Source organism: Prionailurus bengalensis, chromosome E4 (assembly GCF_016509475.1).
Source record: "Prionailurus bengalensis isolate Pbe53 chromosome E4, Fcat_Pben_1.1_paternal_pri, whole genome shotgun sequence".
In the NCBI taxonomy this organism is placed as follows: domain Eukaryota; kingdom Metazoa; phylum Chordata; class Mammalia; order Carnivora; family Felidae; genus Prionailurus; species Prionailurus bengalensis.
In genome coordinates, this window is record NC_057360.1 from 2232849 (window position 1) to 2249041 (window position 16193).

Consider the following 16193-nt stretch of genomic DNA (forward strand, 5'->3'; position numbering starts at 1 on the left):
TTTTGAGAGAGAGAGAGAGAGAGAGAGAGAGAGAGAGCACGAACAGGGGAGGGACGGAGAGAGGAGGAGACGCAGAATCCGAAGCAGGTTCCAGGCTCCGAGCTGTCCGCACAGAGCCCCACATGGGGCTCAAACTCACGAACGGTGAGATCATGACCTGAGCTGAAGGCGGACGCTTCACCGACCGAGCCCCCCAGGCCCCTCTACGCTACAGATTCTAAGAGCTTCCCTGTCCGCGTGTCTCTAGAAAAGGAAAGCACTTTTTTTTTTTTTTTTGGTCTAAGTATAAGAAGAAATCGTTGATCTCCCTCCTCCTGGTCTCCCCACAGAACTCACACACGGGGGGGGCGGGGAAGGGGGGAGAAAGGTCTAAAAAAAAAAAAGGGAATTGATGCAAAATAAAGAAAATCTAAGTAGTATGAAATTAGTTTTTATTTTTACCTCAAAATAAACGCTTAACATTTTTCCAAAACCCGAACTAAAGGCAGACGCTTAGAAGTGACGGAAGATTATTCTTTCCTCCCCTGGGGAAACCAGTAAGGCAGACGTTCTGACCGGGCCTGGCTCTTCCCGCGGGACTAGTCTGGACGAACACCCGGCCCCAGCCTCTCGTGTCTCGTCAGCTGTCGCCACCCGGCTTCTGGCTGGCAGGACCCCACCGCCCGTCCCACCCCCAGACCCACACAAACAAGGGGTTTGAAAAGCTAGGAACATCGTTTCACACGTGACCAAACGCTCACAGAGAATCCTTTCTGAGGGGATTTAGGAAGGTTCGCGCTCTCGGCCGCCGAGCGGGGGCGCACCGGCCCCCGCCCCCGGCTGCGCCTCGGCCACACGTCCCCGGGCTCACCACAGGGACGTCTTGAAGTTGAACTTGAGCTTCAGCAGGTACTTCAGATTTACCTGAGCGACGTCGTACACAATGTACCTGGAGGGGGCGCGTCAAGGAGCACACGGTCTCACGACGGAGCGAGCACCCGCGGCCGCCAAGGTCACACCCCGCAGACCAGGCCCCCCGGACGCGGAGCGCCCGCTCTCTCCCCCAGGGCAGGCCGCCGAAGGCATGTCGGCCGGGGTCTCCGTCAGGCTGCGCCCGGGACGCTGGGCGCGCGAGGGACTGCTGCCCCTGCGTGGACAGCGTGGCCCACGGCCCACGCGGAAAAGGATACTCGTTATACAGCAGACAGGTATCATTAACGCCCGACGGGATCCCCGTCCCAAGGGGAACTTCTACGCCATCCATGGTGATGCTGGCTGAAGGGTCGGGGGTCGTCTTGCCCAAACCTGCAGAGAAGGCCGGAGTGATACGGATTGTGAGGACAGAGGCGGAAAATGTTTCCAGGAGAGGCGGTCCGTGTTATGTTGGGTCTACGCGTCCGTTTTAAAGCCACAGGCAAATTCCGCGCTCTGTCCTTCTTCTGGATAGAGAAGCCTGTAGGTTACACGCCACGTTCCCGGGGCCCGAGCCTTACTGAGTTCAAGAACAGCCCCCCCACCCCCCGGGATCCTCTTTCTGCTGAGCAGAACTGCAGTCACTTCCGCCTGGCAGGTGGAGCCCCCAAATCATCAGGGGCCGTGAGCCGCGCGATCCAAGACGCCCCAAGCCCCACTGCGTGGAGAGGTCACGAGACGCTCTCGAGCCGCAGCGGAGCCAGGTCAGAACCCAATGCCCCTGCCTGCTGCGGCCCGCGCCAAGACCCTCCTTTGCCGTCTGCGACGCCAGCCACAGAGCATGAGCGGAGTTTCTACAACAAGCTACGGGAACACAGCCTTCTGGGGGGAGAAAGCGCCCTCCCGGTGGTGTCCCAGGCGCCTGGGGCAGTTTCTGAGCCACCCTACCTTTGACGCTGTGCTTGCCCTTGGGTAACTTGCTGATATGCGCGGCATGCTTCAGCTCGTACCTGTTCAGGAGAGGTCAGTGTCAGCGGCCTCCACGGCCCGAGGGCTCCCACCCCAACAGTCTGACCGGCGGGAAGCCACGTGAGAACCGACAAGCGCCCCGAGAACCCAGCGCGCCCTCGCCGCCGGAGCTCCCTCCCAGCCCGGCTTCAGAAAGCGAGGGTGTGCTCTTCGTGCATCGACTGCGTCCGCGACCACGGCTCCGGGGCCACTACGAAGGAGAGGGTCTGTCTAGAGCCGCGGCCGGCCGCTCTCGAGGCTTCTCTGCCCGGGCCACGATCCCCAGGCCCCCAGCTCATTACCGAACCCTGCTTTCCGTGTGACATCGCAGGATCAAGGCTGACGCCCGACCCACACGGGACCCACCAGATTTTCTCTGCGGGGAACTTGAAACTGGGATGGACTTGGACGGAAAATCTAAACACCGGTGGGGCGTGTGCGCGCTACGGGGTGACCATCGTCTGTGCGAGCCGGCCCGGCTTCTCGGGGCACAGGAAGGTGGGCGCTGCCGGTTCCCGAGGCCAGGCTGGATCCCCGATCCTGGGTTTTGTGAGGCGCTCCTGGGCCTCCCTAGTTCACTCGGCCAGAACCGGTCCCCCCGTCGCGGTGGCCAAGGGAGTTCTGAGACCCGCCCGAGGCCAGGCTCACTCACATGTTTCCAAGGGCAACTTCTCCCAGCAGGATCAGGCCTATGGGGTCTCCCTGGGACGTGTGGCAGTAGTTGGCGCTCTTGGACACCATGTCGGCGAAGTAGATCCCTTTACCAAACATGTAGCCGGTCTGGAGGGTTGGAAAAGGGACACTGAAACCTGCCAGCCGACATCCGGAGCACCGCCGACCGGGGCCAGGCACCAGGGACACGGGGCCGCTACATATCCTCGGGACTCCCCTCTCCTCTCCTCTGAACCGGGCAAGAACCTCACGGGGCTCTCGTGAAAGCCCAACGAGTCTGTGCGCGTTCAGCTCAGTGCCTGGCGCGTGTCAACGCCTCATAACGTCGGCCGTTACTCTCACCTCCTCCCGAGAGTCAAACGCGGGGCTCAGGGTCTGGCAATGGCCACCTGTCGGCCGTGGCGGAGCCCGAGCCCACCCTTCAACGAGGCCCCGCCCCCGCGCCCCGGGCCAGGCACGTACCACGGGCGCTTCAGGCGGGGCGATGCGGAGCCCCTGCGACAGGATCCCGGCGAAGTTGGTGGTCCTGGATCCGTGCCACAGCAGCCGCCGGTTCCGCAGCTGCTTGAACGGCTTATAGCGCTGGCTCTCGCCTTCACGCTCGATCTTAAAAATCTGCCCGAGGAGACGGACGCCACTTGTTACTCCGCCTAACACACATCTACCGGCCACTGTCTCCCCCCCCTCCCCCCCGCCGGAGGGCGCGGCCCGTTCCGGCAGGACAGGTGGTTCGGTGGGGTGGGGACGGGCGGCACGGGAGCCCACAGCGGACCCTCCATGCGTGTCTGATACAACTTCCCGATTCCCAAACTTGGCTTTGGGACAGAAAACGAATAAAAAAAGAAACAAAACAGGAAAAGAGGAAGAAGCCACCCTCAACCGTGAGACCACTACTGTCCCTGCTCGACAAACGAGTCGCTTCCTCCCGTTACTCGAGGCGAAGTCAACGATTCTTTCCCACCCAGGCCCACGCTGGAGGGAGTGGCGGGGGAGGGAGAGGTTCTTACGTCAACAACTTCCAGGTCGTAGGCGTTGTGCGTGGTCGCGTGAGTGTTCTTCACGTATTTCCTGATGGTCTCCGCTTCCTCGGAGTCTCTGTCCACCACCTAGAACGTCGTGTCTTGGAATCAGAGCGAGGGAGACCCCGGAGAGCCCCCGACGGAGTAACGGCCACATACGAGGCGCCACACACGGCTTCAAACACGCGCCGTGGGAAAGGCTGGGTGTTCTAGGAACTCTGGTTCCCTCCGCTTAATTAAAATAGAGAACGAGTCCCACACCAAGAACCAGGCCCACAGCATTACGGTCAAGAAGGTGCCCCCGGGACCCATCGAGGGGCGTTTGGTGGCTTGTTCTACCTGGCCCTACAGACGCGTTTTGTCCCAAGCGGGAAGCAAACGCTCTTTTCAGGGACGTAAACACCCTGTTCCAGGCTCACACTTACAACCCTGCCGGGCCCGAGGCAGGGGGACTTCTTCTGCCCAAGCCCCGGCCCCCCGAAAGTTGAGGGGCCTGCGGCACAGTCCCTCGGCCCCAGAGCACGGACCCGGCACCGTACGTTTGTCACGGCTGCCGTCACCTTCTGCACCTTCTGGGATTCACACCACGCAAACGTCCAAAACAGATCCTCTCTAGACTGAGGAAGAAGGAACTTTCTGGAAGGCCCCTCAAAATCCTATAGCAGAGGCCCTGGCCGGGAAGGCTGCCCGGCCACCAAGGTGCCTGTTTACAGGTGAGCTGCCCCACGGTTCCGTACGGGCCACCGGCCATCTGCTTCAGGGCCCGCCGCTCCCCGGGGACAGCGGTCAGGTGTGCCAGAGGGGGGCTGTTACCTTGATGTCAGTCTTGAGCTTCTCATAGTTGACATCGATGGGGTCCTTGCTGCTATCGTCCGAGCCACCCCTGAGCAGGCTGTAGGCCACTTCGATGTCCAGCAGGTTGTCCAGCATCTCCACCTTGGCCTGGAGGAACAGAAGGCACACGTCGGGCTGGCACCAGGGTGGGGGGACCTTCCAGCTGGGTGTGTGTGTGGGGGGACAGCCTGTCACCCACCCGCCGCTCAGTGAACACTACCGAGGACCCTCCGGGATGCCGGGGGTGGGGTGGGGGCGGCTTGCTCCCCGGGGGAGGGGACGGCCGGAAGCTACAAGCCTGCGGTGAGAACGCATTTCCAACCCCGCACACGGACAGGTGGGGACAGGTGGGGACAGGTGGGGACAGGTGGGGACAGGTGGGGACAGGTGGGGACAGGTGGGGACCGGGGGCCGGCTCCCTGAGGCAGGGAGGGAAAGCAGGGGAGCGATGCTGTCAGGAGAGGCTGTCCTGCCCCGCGGCTCCTGCCGCCAGCCCCGCGTGGCGCAGCCAGGGCAGAAAGCCCATCTGTTTTGCCTGGGGTCTGTCTCCACTGACGTGGGAAGAAATCCCACTTTGAAGCGAGGGCCCCGAGGTCCTCCCGGCACTGCCCCCGGCCCTCAGGGGTCACGACACGGAGGAGCGGCGGCAGGGAGTGACACCCAGGTGCATCCGCGCCCAGCGGACCCGGGGCCCCCGCCGGGACCCGCGAGCTACCTGCACGCTGTCCGCGTTGTTCAGGAGCGGAGGCTTCTTCATCCCAAAGTCGTGGGGGATCAGGGTGTAGAAGCGATTGGAGAGATCCAGGATCTGGGAATCACTGCTGCCCTGGGACACCGCCTTCAGGGGACGGAACAGAGGGGACACGGACTGAGGCGGCAGCTGGCAGGGCCCCGCATGCGGCAGGTCCGAGCCGGCTCCGGAGTGGCCCGGAAATTTCCAAGACCAGCTAGAGTTGGTGCCACTCCACCCTGAGCACAGGACCCCTCCCCACGTGAATTTCCGTTTCTAGGAAGAACTGTGCACCCGTGGACCTGTCACACCCCACCGTCACGTGAGATGTCAACGGGAGCGGCCAGGTGACGACCTCACGGGCACCCCCGAGACACTCCTCTTTCTGAAACGCCTGGGATTTTTACACTATAAAACGCTGAAGGGAAAGACCCCACCGCTATGAACTCTGGCAAACCTGTTACCCACCGACCTTCAGCTTTAAGGCAGGGACTCGTTTCTATCACACCCGGAGGTCCAGATGCAGAAAGGCTTAGCTCCCCTACTGCCGCAATGCCAACTAGAGCCCCGTATGCAGGAAGTGCTCAATAAATGCAGACACGGAGGAGCTGGACCACTGGGACACTCGGCAGACACGGCAGGGGGGGCACGGGCGGCAAAGGGGCGACGATGTGGCCCCCGCAAGGCCCCAGGCCGCACGTGTGCTTCTCACTGGGACACAGGCTTCCCCGATTCCTAATGTTTCTGTCTGTAGTTCGCTCTGCTTGGGGGGGGGGGGGGGGGGGGGGGGGGGGGGGGGGGGGGGAGGGGGGGGGCAGGGCATCCCAGCCTTTCCACCGGGGGTTCTGGAACAGCAAACGCTTTCACGTCCCAGCCGGCGGGCGACAAGGAAAGCCCTTAGCAGGGCTAAGGCGCAGCTGCTAGCTGGATTGACGGGCTCCGGTTCAAGGGCTCTTTTCCAGCACTTTCCGCCCTTGGGGTCCGACTTGAGCTTCCCGGTGCTCTTCCCTCACAGGCCAGGCCTGCACCCGGCCCATCAGGGCACACAGGGAGGGACCGGGGACCAGGAGGGGTGATGTCCAATGAGCACGAACGAAACGGAGAAAACATTTCGCTCTCTGGTTGATGGTTTCCTAGCAACCGCAAAACAATTTCAACTTCTCGTTTCTTTTTAGGATTTTCAGCGACCTCGTGATCTCTATACCCAACCTGGCGCTTCTACTCACGACCCCGAGATCAAGAGTCGCACGCTCCACGACTGAGCCAGCCAGGCGCCCCCAATTTCAGCCTGACTCCGAAGCGCACACAAAATCAGGTCATTTTTATGAGGCGGGAGAACCAAACACCTAATCCGGTTTCTAGACTTACGTATGCCATCACTGAAAACACGGCTAACTCATTAGTCTCGCACCCACCTCTGGCACGTAGCAGACGCTTGTGACGCTTATCTGAAGAAACCTAAGCCCCGTGCGCCGCGGCGTGGGACGTTGCTAGGCGGGGTGCAGAGGCCTGGGAGGCCCTGCCTACCTGCTGGACCTCGCCGAGGATGGAATAGGCCGCCTGGATCTGCCTCTTGCTCAGCTTCCCCAAGGGCATCTTCTGAAGGTCAATCTGAGGACACAGGGGGCGTTTTCCCTCCGAAAGCCGCTCAGCGGTGGAGACGGGACGGTGGGCAAGCGCCCCGTCTTCCCGGGAGATCGGGGACCCAGCGCTACAGCTCGCGGCCCCGCCCGCACCCGGGGTCTGCGTGTGAGAAGGATCTCGCTCGCTGCAGGCAGAGCCCGCATGAGGTGCCCCCGGCCCCCGCGACCCCCACCAATCCCCGTCGGGAGGAGGAGGTCCCCCCGCACGGCTAAGGCTGCTCCCAGCTGAGTGGGAACGTAAAGCGGCGAAGATGTTTTTCCCAAAGCACATGCTTCTGAGCATACGCGTTTATGTTCGAATTGACGCTGTCCCTTTTCGTCAGTTACCCCGAAAGGTCACACGCTTTTCCAGCAATACCACTCCCGCTCACACCGCCTTGGGAATGACCGACAGGTGTTGAGCTGTCGTGGAAAGACCGGGGACGCGGCTCCACAGGGCCCACATCTAGGGACGCACCTGCCCTTGGCCCCGCTCTCCCGTCTGTATGAGGGACCACACTCCTCAGAGGGCACCCCCCCCCCCCCGCCTGTGAGACACTGGGCCCGTGCTCCTTGCTCCCGCGTCCCGAACCCTTCCGAGTCCCCAGGTCCCACCTGAGCCCGTGGGGCCGAGCGGGCATCCCAGGAACGGAGCCCCCGCGGTGACTAACGGGGTACGAGGACGTGCCAGGCACAAGTGGGGCGGCGGCCACGGCGGCCAGTAATGGCCTTCCCCCGTGGCACACGCTTCTCTCCCCTCCACCCTGGTAGGGGTGGGGCCAGTTTCCGGGAGGTTGAGCAGCCGGAGCTGGGTCTGGGGGAGAAGGTGGGCGATCTACCCCGAGGCCAGCACAGGGCATGGGACTGAACGCAGCATCTCCGGTCCGACCAGAAACGGGGGCTGGAAGCCGCTGAGGAAAGTGGCTCCGAGGGGGGCCGGTTCTCTGAAGCGAGCGGCACCCCGACCGTGGGGCCCTGGTGCTCATCTGAAGAGACCGGTCTCCTGGCCTGCACCCCTCAAAACCTCCACCCCGGCCGTGGGGACGAGAGAAACCAGGGGCCCAGCCCTACCGACCCGGCCGGGACAGCGAGCCACAGGGGACACGAAGGCGGGCCCGCCGGGACAGAGCTCCCAGGCCGCCACGTTTTCCCATCTACCTGAGACCCTATCCCGTGCGGGCCCCCCACTCCCCACACACTCCCCACGGGCTCTCTCCCCACCAGGGGCCCTGCTCTTCCTGAGAAACTGAGTCTCCCGTGTGAGAGAAAGCCAGCCCCAAACCGGCTTTGCCCAGGGAGACGCCTGTTCCGCCCGGAGTCGAGAAATCCCACGAACCAGAGCACAGGGAGCCAGAAATGACCCACGGGGCGCTTCTTTTAAAACATTAAACAAACGGAGACAAGACCCTCTTCCCTGGGCGCCTCCTCGCTACTCCTCATGCACCCCCGACCCCGTGAGCCTGTCCCCAAGCCCCACGCTGGCTGGCCATCCTGACAGAAGGCGGCTCGGGGGTCTACGGGAACGGGATGGCACAGCCCGGCCGCTGGCAAACCCACCAAGGAACCTCCAGGAGAACGAGACGCGTTCTCGAACAGCCGCTGGGCCGAGCCCCACAAGGGGATCCGCGCTCACCCCCGGGGCAAAGCAGAGCCAGGCTGGAGAACGAACGGGGACACCCGGCCGCACCCTCAGAGCCCCCGGCCCTGCCCCGGGCAGCGGGAACACGGCAAACCCACCCCTGCCCTCTTCTTGAAAACAGGAGGAGCTCTGTCCCGTGGCCCCCGCAGAAAGTTCTCCAGCCTCCTCAGTACTGCCCGATTCTTTCGCCGTAAGCAGACGCACCCCGGGCTTGCAGGACAAGCGTGCTCGGCATCGAGGGGCCTGGCGCGAGGGGACGGGGCCCAGGGCCGGCTCCCTACATACCACAGGCCTCACAGCAAGTCAACCATCTTCTCAGGAGCGCCAGCGGCCCCGTGTCGGCCTCGGGCTGAGGATCGGGCTCCCGACACGAACGCTCCGGGGCCCCGCGCCAGCCCCTGCGTACCAGCCTGCGAGCTCCGACCGGGCGTCACACTCCCAGCGCCAGGGGCAAAGCGCAGATCAAAGAAAGGCGCGGTCACCTCGTATTCCACCATGGCTTTCTTCATGCTCTCCACGTCGAAGATCATCGTAATGAGGTCCTGCACCGGCTTGGGGAGCTTGGACTTGGTGCCGGGGTTCACCGTCAGCTTCTTTACCGCCTCTTCGTCCTGGAGGGAAGAGGACCGGTGAGAGATCCCAGGCGACAAGCCAAGAGGAGCGGCGGTGGCGCCCGAGCCGCAGAGAGAGGTGGCGGGATCCAAGCACCAAGGGCACGGAAACCACGGCGTGGGGAGGGCCGCAGCGGGAGCACTGCGATCGGACGCCCCCCAAGCGCCCCTAAGTCCCTACGGCCGCTCTAGACCCTTCCTCCGACCCCCGCGGCGGCACCCAGCTCCGCGCACCCTGACCCGCAGGCACACGCGCCCCCCTGGTGCCCTCACCCCTTCCTACTCGTCACCTCCTACCCGAGAACCTGCCCAGGGCCCGCCACAGACCAAGGGGACACCGGACCAGTGCTCCTCCCCCCCTTACGCTGCCGAACCCCAGGGCTGAGCGCCTACAGCCTCCCACGCAGTCCCAGAGGATCACGCTCGCAGACCCACTCCTGCATGAACCCTCCGCCCTCCCCGCCTCACCCCCGCTCCCTGGGATCGCACTTCCCGAGAAGCTAAGGGCACAAAGCTTTACTCCCGCACAAAGCCTGGAGGACCCGGGCTAAGTCAACACCACGCTGCACGGAGAGCGCCTGAACGCTCGGCGCTTTCGAATGAGGGCAGGGACCGCGCCCTGTCCGTCACGGTGTCCCTAGTATCTGAGTGAGCCTAACTGGCACCGGACACGGATCCTGGAATCCGCGTCATCCGCGTCGTGTTCCTGCTCCCGGCCGCTGCTGTCCACACACGGCGGATCCACGCTTCGTGCACTCGTTAACTTCACCAGAAAGCAAACCGGCCACGCGTTAGAAGCCTTATTTATCTGCATTTACTCCGTAACCCGGTGCCTCCGCCACCGACGGGAACAACCACAGAAACGTTTATGTAAACGTTCGCGCAGTTACAGGCGATTCGCAGCCTATGAACCGTGACCTCTGACCACCTGCGCGGCCTCAACAGATGCTGCTCTAGATCAGCGCGGCCTCGTTCAGTAGCTGCTGGCTCTGAAATGTACTCAGTCGGAGCTGAGACAGGCTGCAAGGGCTAAAAATACAGCGAATTTCAGAACTTTAGTTTCAAAAGAAAAAAGGAAGAAAAACAAAAGGAAAATAAAGCACTAAAATTAGTTTTACAGTTTCTTTTTGCTTTTTAAAACGTCGCTACTGGCGGGGGTGGGGGGCAGTGTGCCTGGGTGGCTCAGTCGGTGAAGCGTCTGACTCTTGATCTCTGCTCAGGTCATGATCTCAAGGTCGTGGGATTCAGCCCCACACTGGGCTCTACGCTGCCAGCCTGGAGCCTGCTTGGGATTCTCTCTCTTGGGATCCCCTCTCTCTCTTTGTCCTCCCCCGCTTGCTCTCCCTGCCCCCCCCCCTTCCCCCATGCGACCTTCCCTTTCTCTCTAAATGAAACAAACAAAACGCAGCTACTGAGACAGGTACAACGTGGTCGCGCATCTGGACAGCGGGGAAACGCTCCAGGTCTGTCCAGGGAAGGAGCGGGTGGTCTCAGCACAGCTGGCAAGGCAAGGCTCCAATTTTCTGGTGGGGACAAGTGCCCATGGAGGGAGGGGAGCACGGAAGACATACACCGTGATCTTAACTGCACTTAATTCTGGGCGATCGTGATTTTTTTTGTATCTTCGTCATTCTCAAAAATTTCTAAAATGTATTTTTGAAACCAGGAAAATTAACCAGTAGGGGGCACTGCCGAGCCAGACGATCTCTGCGATCTCAACCTCAACGCGACACACCAGTTTAATTCTAATAAAGATATTTGATTGTAATCTCCACACTCAACGTGAGGCTCGAACTCATAACCCCAAGAGTCACATGCCCCACAGACTGAGCCTGCCAGGCTTCGATAAATTCTATTTTTAATGGTGAGAGCTCACGGCACTCTCTAAGCTAGAGAGCTCCCATCTGAGACACTTCAGGCCTCAAAGGCTGGGAATCAAAATCTCTACTTATCCATAAATCTTTCCTTCTGTGAAAAGAAACGTCTTTCCTTTAAAAGTGCAGCTGACCCTTGGGGTGCCTGGGTGGTCAAGTCGGTCAAGTGTCTGACGCCTGATCTCAGCTCGGGTCACGATCTCACAGTTTGTGGGTTCGGACCCCATGCTGGGCTCTGCGTGCGCTGACAGAGCGGAGCCTGCTTGGGATTGTCTCCCCCCTCTACCCCTCCCCCGCGTGCGAGGGCAGGTTCTCTCTCTCTCTCTCAAAATAAACACAAACAAACTTCACGTGGATCCATGACCGCACTGGCAGACTGCGCTGTGCCCCCCGACCCCCACGCTGGCCAAGGGTCAAGCGTAACAGATTTCTGCATAAAAAACAGGGTAAGGCATTTTGCCAGAACGAAGGTCCAGATGTCCACAAACTACCCAGCAAGGCACAACAGAAGACTCTCCGGTGACCGAACAGGTGAGCTACCAACACACGACAGAAACCGTCAGGAGATAACGTGGGGCCCAAACCGTGACCCAGCAGAGCCCAAGTCACTGTCACTTTAACTCTACCTGGAACCTAAGCCAGGTCACGCGACAGAAGCCACACCCGCAATCTCCACGGTGGCACAGGGTCCTCACCTAAGCTCCACCTCACCCTCGAGGGCGTGCATTTCACCTGTGAACGGCTGCTAGGTTTTAGCAGATGCTTCTTCCGTGTCTACTAACTCGACCGCATGCCCCGACCCGTCCGATTCCTCTGCGGTCCGCCCGTCTGCGCGCGCTGCCCCGACCTCCCGTTCCTGGGGGCCGGTCCCACTCGGGGTGCCGCACAAGCCCTCCGCGCTGGTAAGCGTGCTGCGCTCACGCTCGTAAGGCTTTTGGCGTTTCCTGGCGACGACTTCGTGTGGTTCTGCTCTCCACGTGACGTTGGCCGCGTCGTTCCGTTGGGGAGCGCTCCCCCCTCTTGATCGTTTGGGAAGGGCCGGTGTTCACTCTGAGCGTCCAGCAGCACTCCCCAGTGACGATGCCACCCGCCCGGGGCGTCCCTCCCTCTCGCTACAACCAGACGGCGCCGGACCTTCCGCAATTACCTGGCCGTAGTCGATCTCCAGAGGGTAGAACTTTTTGGGAAACTTCGTGAAGGTTTTGGCCTGCCAGGCGTTGCCGGTCTTCTCCTCGTATAATTTCATAAAGTGCTCGATGGCACCGTCCTTGGACGGCACCTGCTCCAGCTTGTTGCTGCCAATCACGGTGCCCACGCGGCCCCAGGACCTGAATATCCAGTACCTGGGGCGGGGGTGGGGGGTGGGGGGGAAATCAGACAGACCTGTGGGTCAGCCACTCACACTCAGGGGTCTCCCCTTCCCTGCCGTCCGTCCTGCTTGGGCGCAAAACGACACGGAGAAGTAAAGGGAACTATTACAACAGAGCACCTTTATGTTGTATGCAACTGAGAATCAGAAGTCTAAACACTTGCATCTGGCAGCCAAGCTTGTGGAGCAAGCCCCGGGCTTTACCAACGTTTACATAAAACGCCCGGTTTTGCTCCTGAGAGAAACACAACAAGCTCTGTCGGGGAGTCCTGCGGCTCGACAGATGCAACCGCTGCCGACGCGCCCGAGACACTGGGACCGCTGGGCTCGGATGGGACGGCACGTGGGGATGACGGGGGCAAGCCGGCCGAGCCTACAGACCTGACCACCCCTCTCCGTTTCCACGTCAACCGGGGTACACGGCACTGGGTCCCCTAGGTGCGCCGCTTACCTCTGGGGGACTTAACTATCCTCAGGGGAAAGAACACGTGACCTAACTTTTACTTCACGACATACAAAGACGTAATCAGAACCCCAAACGCCAGATTTGTATGCGCTTTCAAAGTAAAACCAAAGAATTCAAAGAAAACTTGGGGCTTCCCGGCAGTTTTCTGGGCTGTGGCCCAAAGGCAGAGAAATTCATCCTCTGCTCCGTTTCTTTCCCTGGAAACGCTTGGGAGGCGCTATACTGAGCTGTCCTGAAAAGCCGTCCCGACCCAACAGCCCACGTGGCCCCTTCACTGTGAGCCCCAGTGAATCTGGGCCACCAGAAAACACGTCCACCAGGGGAGGTGGGAAGCCACGTGACGTGGGGCTCATCTCTTCAGAAAATCTAAGGAGCCCACTGGTCTCTCTCAGGGTCACTTTGGGATTCACTTGGTGGGTGAGCGCTCTGATGAAAGCGGGAACGACGGGGAGACGCCGAGCCCTCGGGCCGCCAGACAGATGCCGGCCAAGATGCACTAGGGGCTGGCTGAACTGGCCCGGGGTCGCTGTGATCACAGGGCCTGCCTCCCAACCAGCAAAGCTTCCAGGCCCCCTGGAGCGCCGGGGGTCAACGGCGTCCATGTGCCAGCAAGGACGGTGAAGCTGACCCCCGAGAGGAACCAGGGGTTTCAAGGAACACGATACAAGGAAGTTCGCGGGGCGCCTGGGGGCTCAGCCGGTTGCACGTCCGAACCTTGGTTTCGGCTCGGGTCGCGATCGCACAGTTCGTGAGTTCGAGCCCCTTGTCAGGCTCTGCGTGGACAGCAAGGACGCTGCCTGGGCCTCTCTCTGTCCCTCTCTGCCCCTCCCCTGCACGCACCCGGCTCTTTCTCTCAAAATAAATGAACCTTGAGAAAAAAAAAAAAAGGAGCGGGTTCGGTTCTTGCCCAACCTCACCTGCTTCAAGAAGCCTTCAAGCGCACGTGAAGGGATCAGGACTCGGGAATCTTTGGGGGGCTGTGAGAAGTCTTGGGAGATGCAGTGCCAGCTCGTGCCCCGAAGTCGGGGGCCGGACGCTGGGGGGCCAGGCCGTCTGGGGCGAAGGTGGCTTCCCTCCCACCGAAGGCCCAGCCACACCAGCGCTCTCGGCGAGGAGGCTGGCTCCGCAGCCCCCGCAGGGCCTCTGTCCCGTCCCCGGGACACACCTGCTTTCCTTGTCGTCCTCCAACAGCTGCAGCTTGTAATAGGAGTTGGTTCCCTTCACGATGTCCACCAGGCCAAGGGTGGCGCTGAACACCTTCCCGCCTTTCTCCAGGACGTGCGCAGAATGTTCCAGACCTGTCATGGAGGGGAGGCGCCTGCTTTTCTCTCCGAGGGGCTGAAGCGCGCGGGGAGAAGAGGGTCTGCGGGTGTGGGGTTCACACCCACCGCCTTCAGGAGGCTCCCCGTGAAACACAGGTGTCCTCAGGATCGGGGGAGCCCGAGGAGACAGGAGGGCCCAGGCGCCACGTGGCCCAGCCCGGCCTCCCGGCCTCCCGCCTGCTCGCTCACGCTCACCAGAATCGGGATCGACGGCGGCGCCACCTTTAAGGGTTAACTTCATTCTCTTCTCAGATTTGTTGACGCCTTGGAAAGGGACATACAGGTTCAAGCACGAATAAAAAGTGCCTGGGAGGCGGCAGGGGCAGGGCGGGGCGGGGCGAGGGGTGGGGGCGGGGATGGGGGCGAGGGCACCCAGGGGCCGGGGAAGCCTCACCTTCCTCCTTGGCGGGGCCCTTGCTCTTCTTGGGCAGTGCGACCCCCGACTTCCCTTTGGGGGCCGCGGCCTCCACGGGCTCCGCCTTCACGTCGGCCCCCCAGGGGGCCAGGACGTGGGCCAAGAGCAAATCCTGCAGGCTGCTGGTGGAGGCGGATGCGTCCTGGAGGAAGTCCTCAGATACCACGCGGACGCCGGCTTCCCTCACCTCCTCCATCTTCTTGCTCATCTTCTCCACCTCCTCTGTTCAAGTCGGGGGAGAGACAGCCGAGGCGTCAGCGGGGACACGCACGACGCCACGGTCGACGGAGCCCGAGCCTCCGACACGGGCACCGTGGCCCCGTCCTCGTCGCCTAGCGCTCGGGGCCGGGGCCGCCTGCTGCGCGGTCGGCAGCGCCACAACCGGGCAAGGAACCCCGAGCCCGCCTCTGCCGGGCCGCCCTCCCCCAGCGCATCACCCAGCGCACCGCCACGCACCGGGCCGCACGCGGGACTCGGGTCACTTCCCCTGTTCCGCGGGGGCCCCCGTATTCCGTCCCGGTTTCCCGTACCCACAGGGGCCTTTCAGTTCCACTAGTCCCGCTGGTTCGTTTCTGCGTTTGGTGTCAGGTGGGAGAGAACCGTCGCCAAGGCCGAGCCAAGACCCGAGCTCACCGCCTGGGTTTTCTTCGAAGACTTTTATGGCCTCGGGCCTCACGACACCGTAAAAACGCGCTGCCGTCTGCGTCCCGCTAACGCCTCGGCCGTTTCTCCCGACTTGAACAGAGAAGTGGAGAAGACGGGCAATCGAACAAGACGGAGGTGAGGGAAGCCGGATCTGTAATCCACTCGGAGATTTTTGTGAGCGGGGCGAGCTAGGGATCCAGCTTTCCCGCTGGGTCGTCTCGGCTCCTCTGCTGTAGGTGAATCGACCCTTTACGCCAGGTTTACCGCTTGGCTCCCCGGTCTGCTCCGCTGACCGACCTCTGTGAGGTTTCAGGCCGGCCCTGCGTGGTTTTGCTTCCTCCAGCTCCGTACCACGCGGGACAGCCGGAAAGCGAGGAGCGCGATGCCTCCAGTTTCGTCCTTCTCTCAAGACTGCTCTGGCTCTCTGGGGTCCTTGGTGGTTCCACACAAATTTTAGGACCATCTGCTCCATTTCTGCGAAAAACACCCCTCGGGTTTCGACAGGGAACCCGTGCGTCTGTACTGCCCTAGGTAGGAGCTGAGGATCCCACGGGGCTCCCCTGCACACCAAATGCTCTCTCTGGAAGCTTCTAGCATCCTGTCTTTAACTTCTGCCACGTTAACTAGAATGAGTCTCGGTGTGGGTCTCTCTGGATTCGTCTCTGGACCCTCTGGTCTGGATGTCGGTTTCCTTCCCCTGATCGGAGAAGTTTTCAGCCATTATTCCTTCGAGAAAGATTTCCCCCTCTTTCGGGGCATCTGGGCGAATTAGCCAGTTACGCATCCGGCTCTCGAATCCAAGCCCCACACTGGGCTCCGCGCTGGGCAAGAAGCCTACTCACAAAAAGATCTCTGTCCCTTTCTCTCGGTCTCCTTCTGGGAGCCTCTAATGTGCACTGAGTCCCTCTGATGCCACTCTGCCGTCCCTCACGCCATCTTTCCTGGTTTTCCTTTCTTTCCGCCGCTCTGAGCTCCACGGTCCTGTCTGCTTCACGGACTCAGACGTCGAGCCCGCGAGCTACCTTTCTGTTCAGATATGGCCTCCTGCAGTTCGGTGACTTCCGTTCAGTACTTTC

General features: G+C 61.6%; 1 protein-coding gene across 2 annotated transcripts in view; it reads right to left on the bottom strand.

The window, feature by feature from the left end:
- Positions 1–414: 414 nt before the first annotated feature.
- Positions 415–16193, bottom strand: part of PARP1 (poly(ADP-ribose) polymerase 1) — a 38939-nt gene continuing 23160 nt past the window's right edge. Inside the window, exons 10-23 of one of the 2 annotated variants that reach the window (XM_043568929.1) lie at positions 14452–14694; positions 14253–14321; positions 13901–14033; positions 12048–12243; positions 8898–9026; positions 6682–6765; positions 5140–5262; positions 4404–4532; positions 3579–3677; positions 3034–3186; positions 2552–2679; positions 1840–1901; positions 1170–1284; positions 415–928 (exon numbers count right to left, since the gene is read on the bottom strand). In XM_043568929.1, the coding sequence (XP_043424864.1) occupies positions 847–928; positions 1170–1284; positions 1840–1901; positions 2552–2679; positions 3034–3186; positions 3579–3677; positions 4404–4532; positions 5140–5262; positions 6682–6765; positions 8898–9026; positions 12048–12243; positions 13901–14033; positions 14253–14321; positions 14452–14694 (1745 nt within the window). In that variant the 3' untranslated portion in view covers positions 415–846. The remainder of the gene's footprint in view (positions 929–1169; positions 1285–1839; positions 1902–2551; positions 2680–3033; positions 3187–3578; positions 3678–4403; positions 4533–5139; positions 5263–6681; positions 6766–8897; positions 9027–12047; positions 12244–13900; positions 14034–14252; positions 14322–14451; positions 14695–16193) is intronic. The other variant, XM_043568930.1, reaches the window with a different exon arrangement.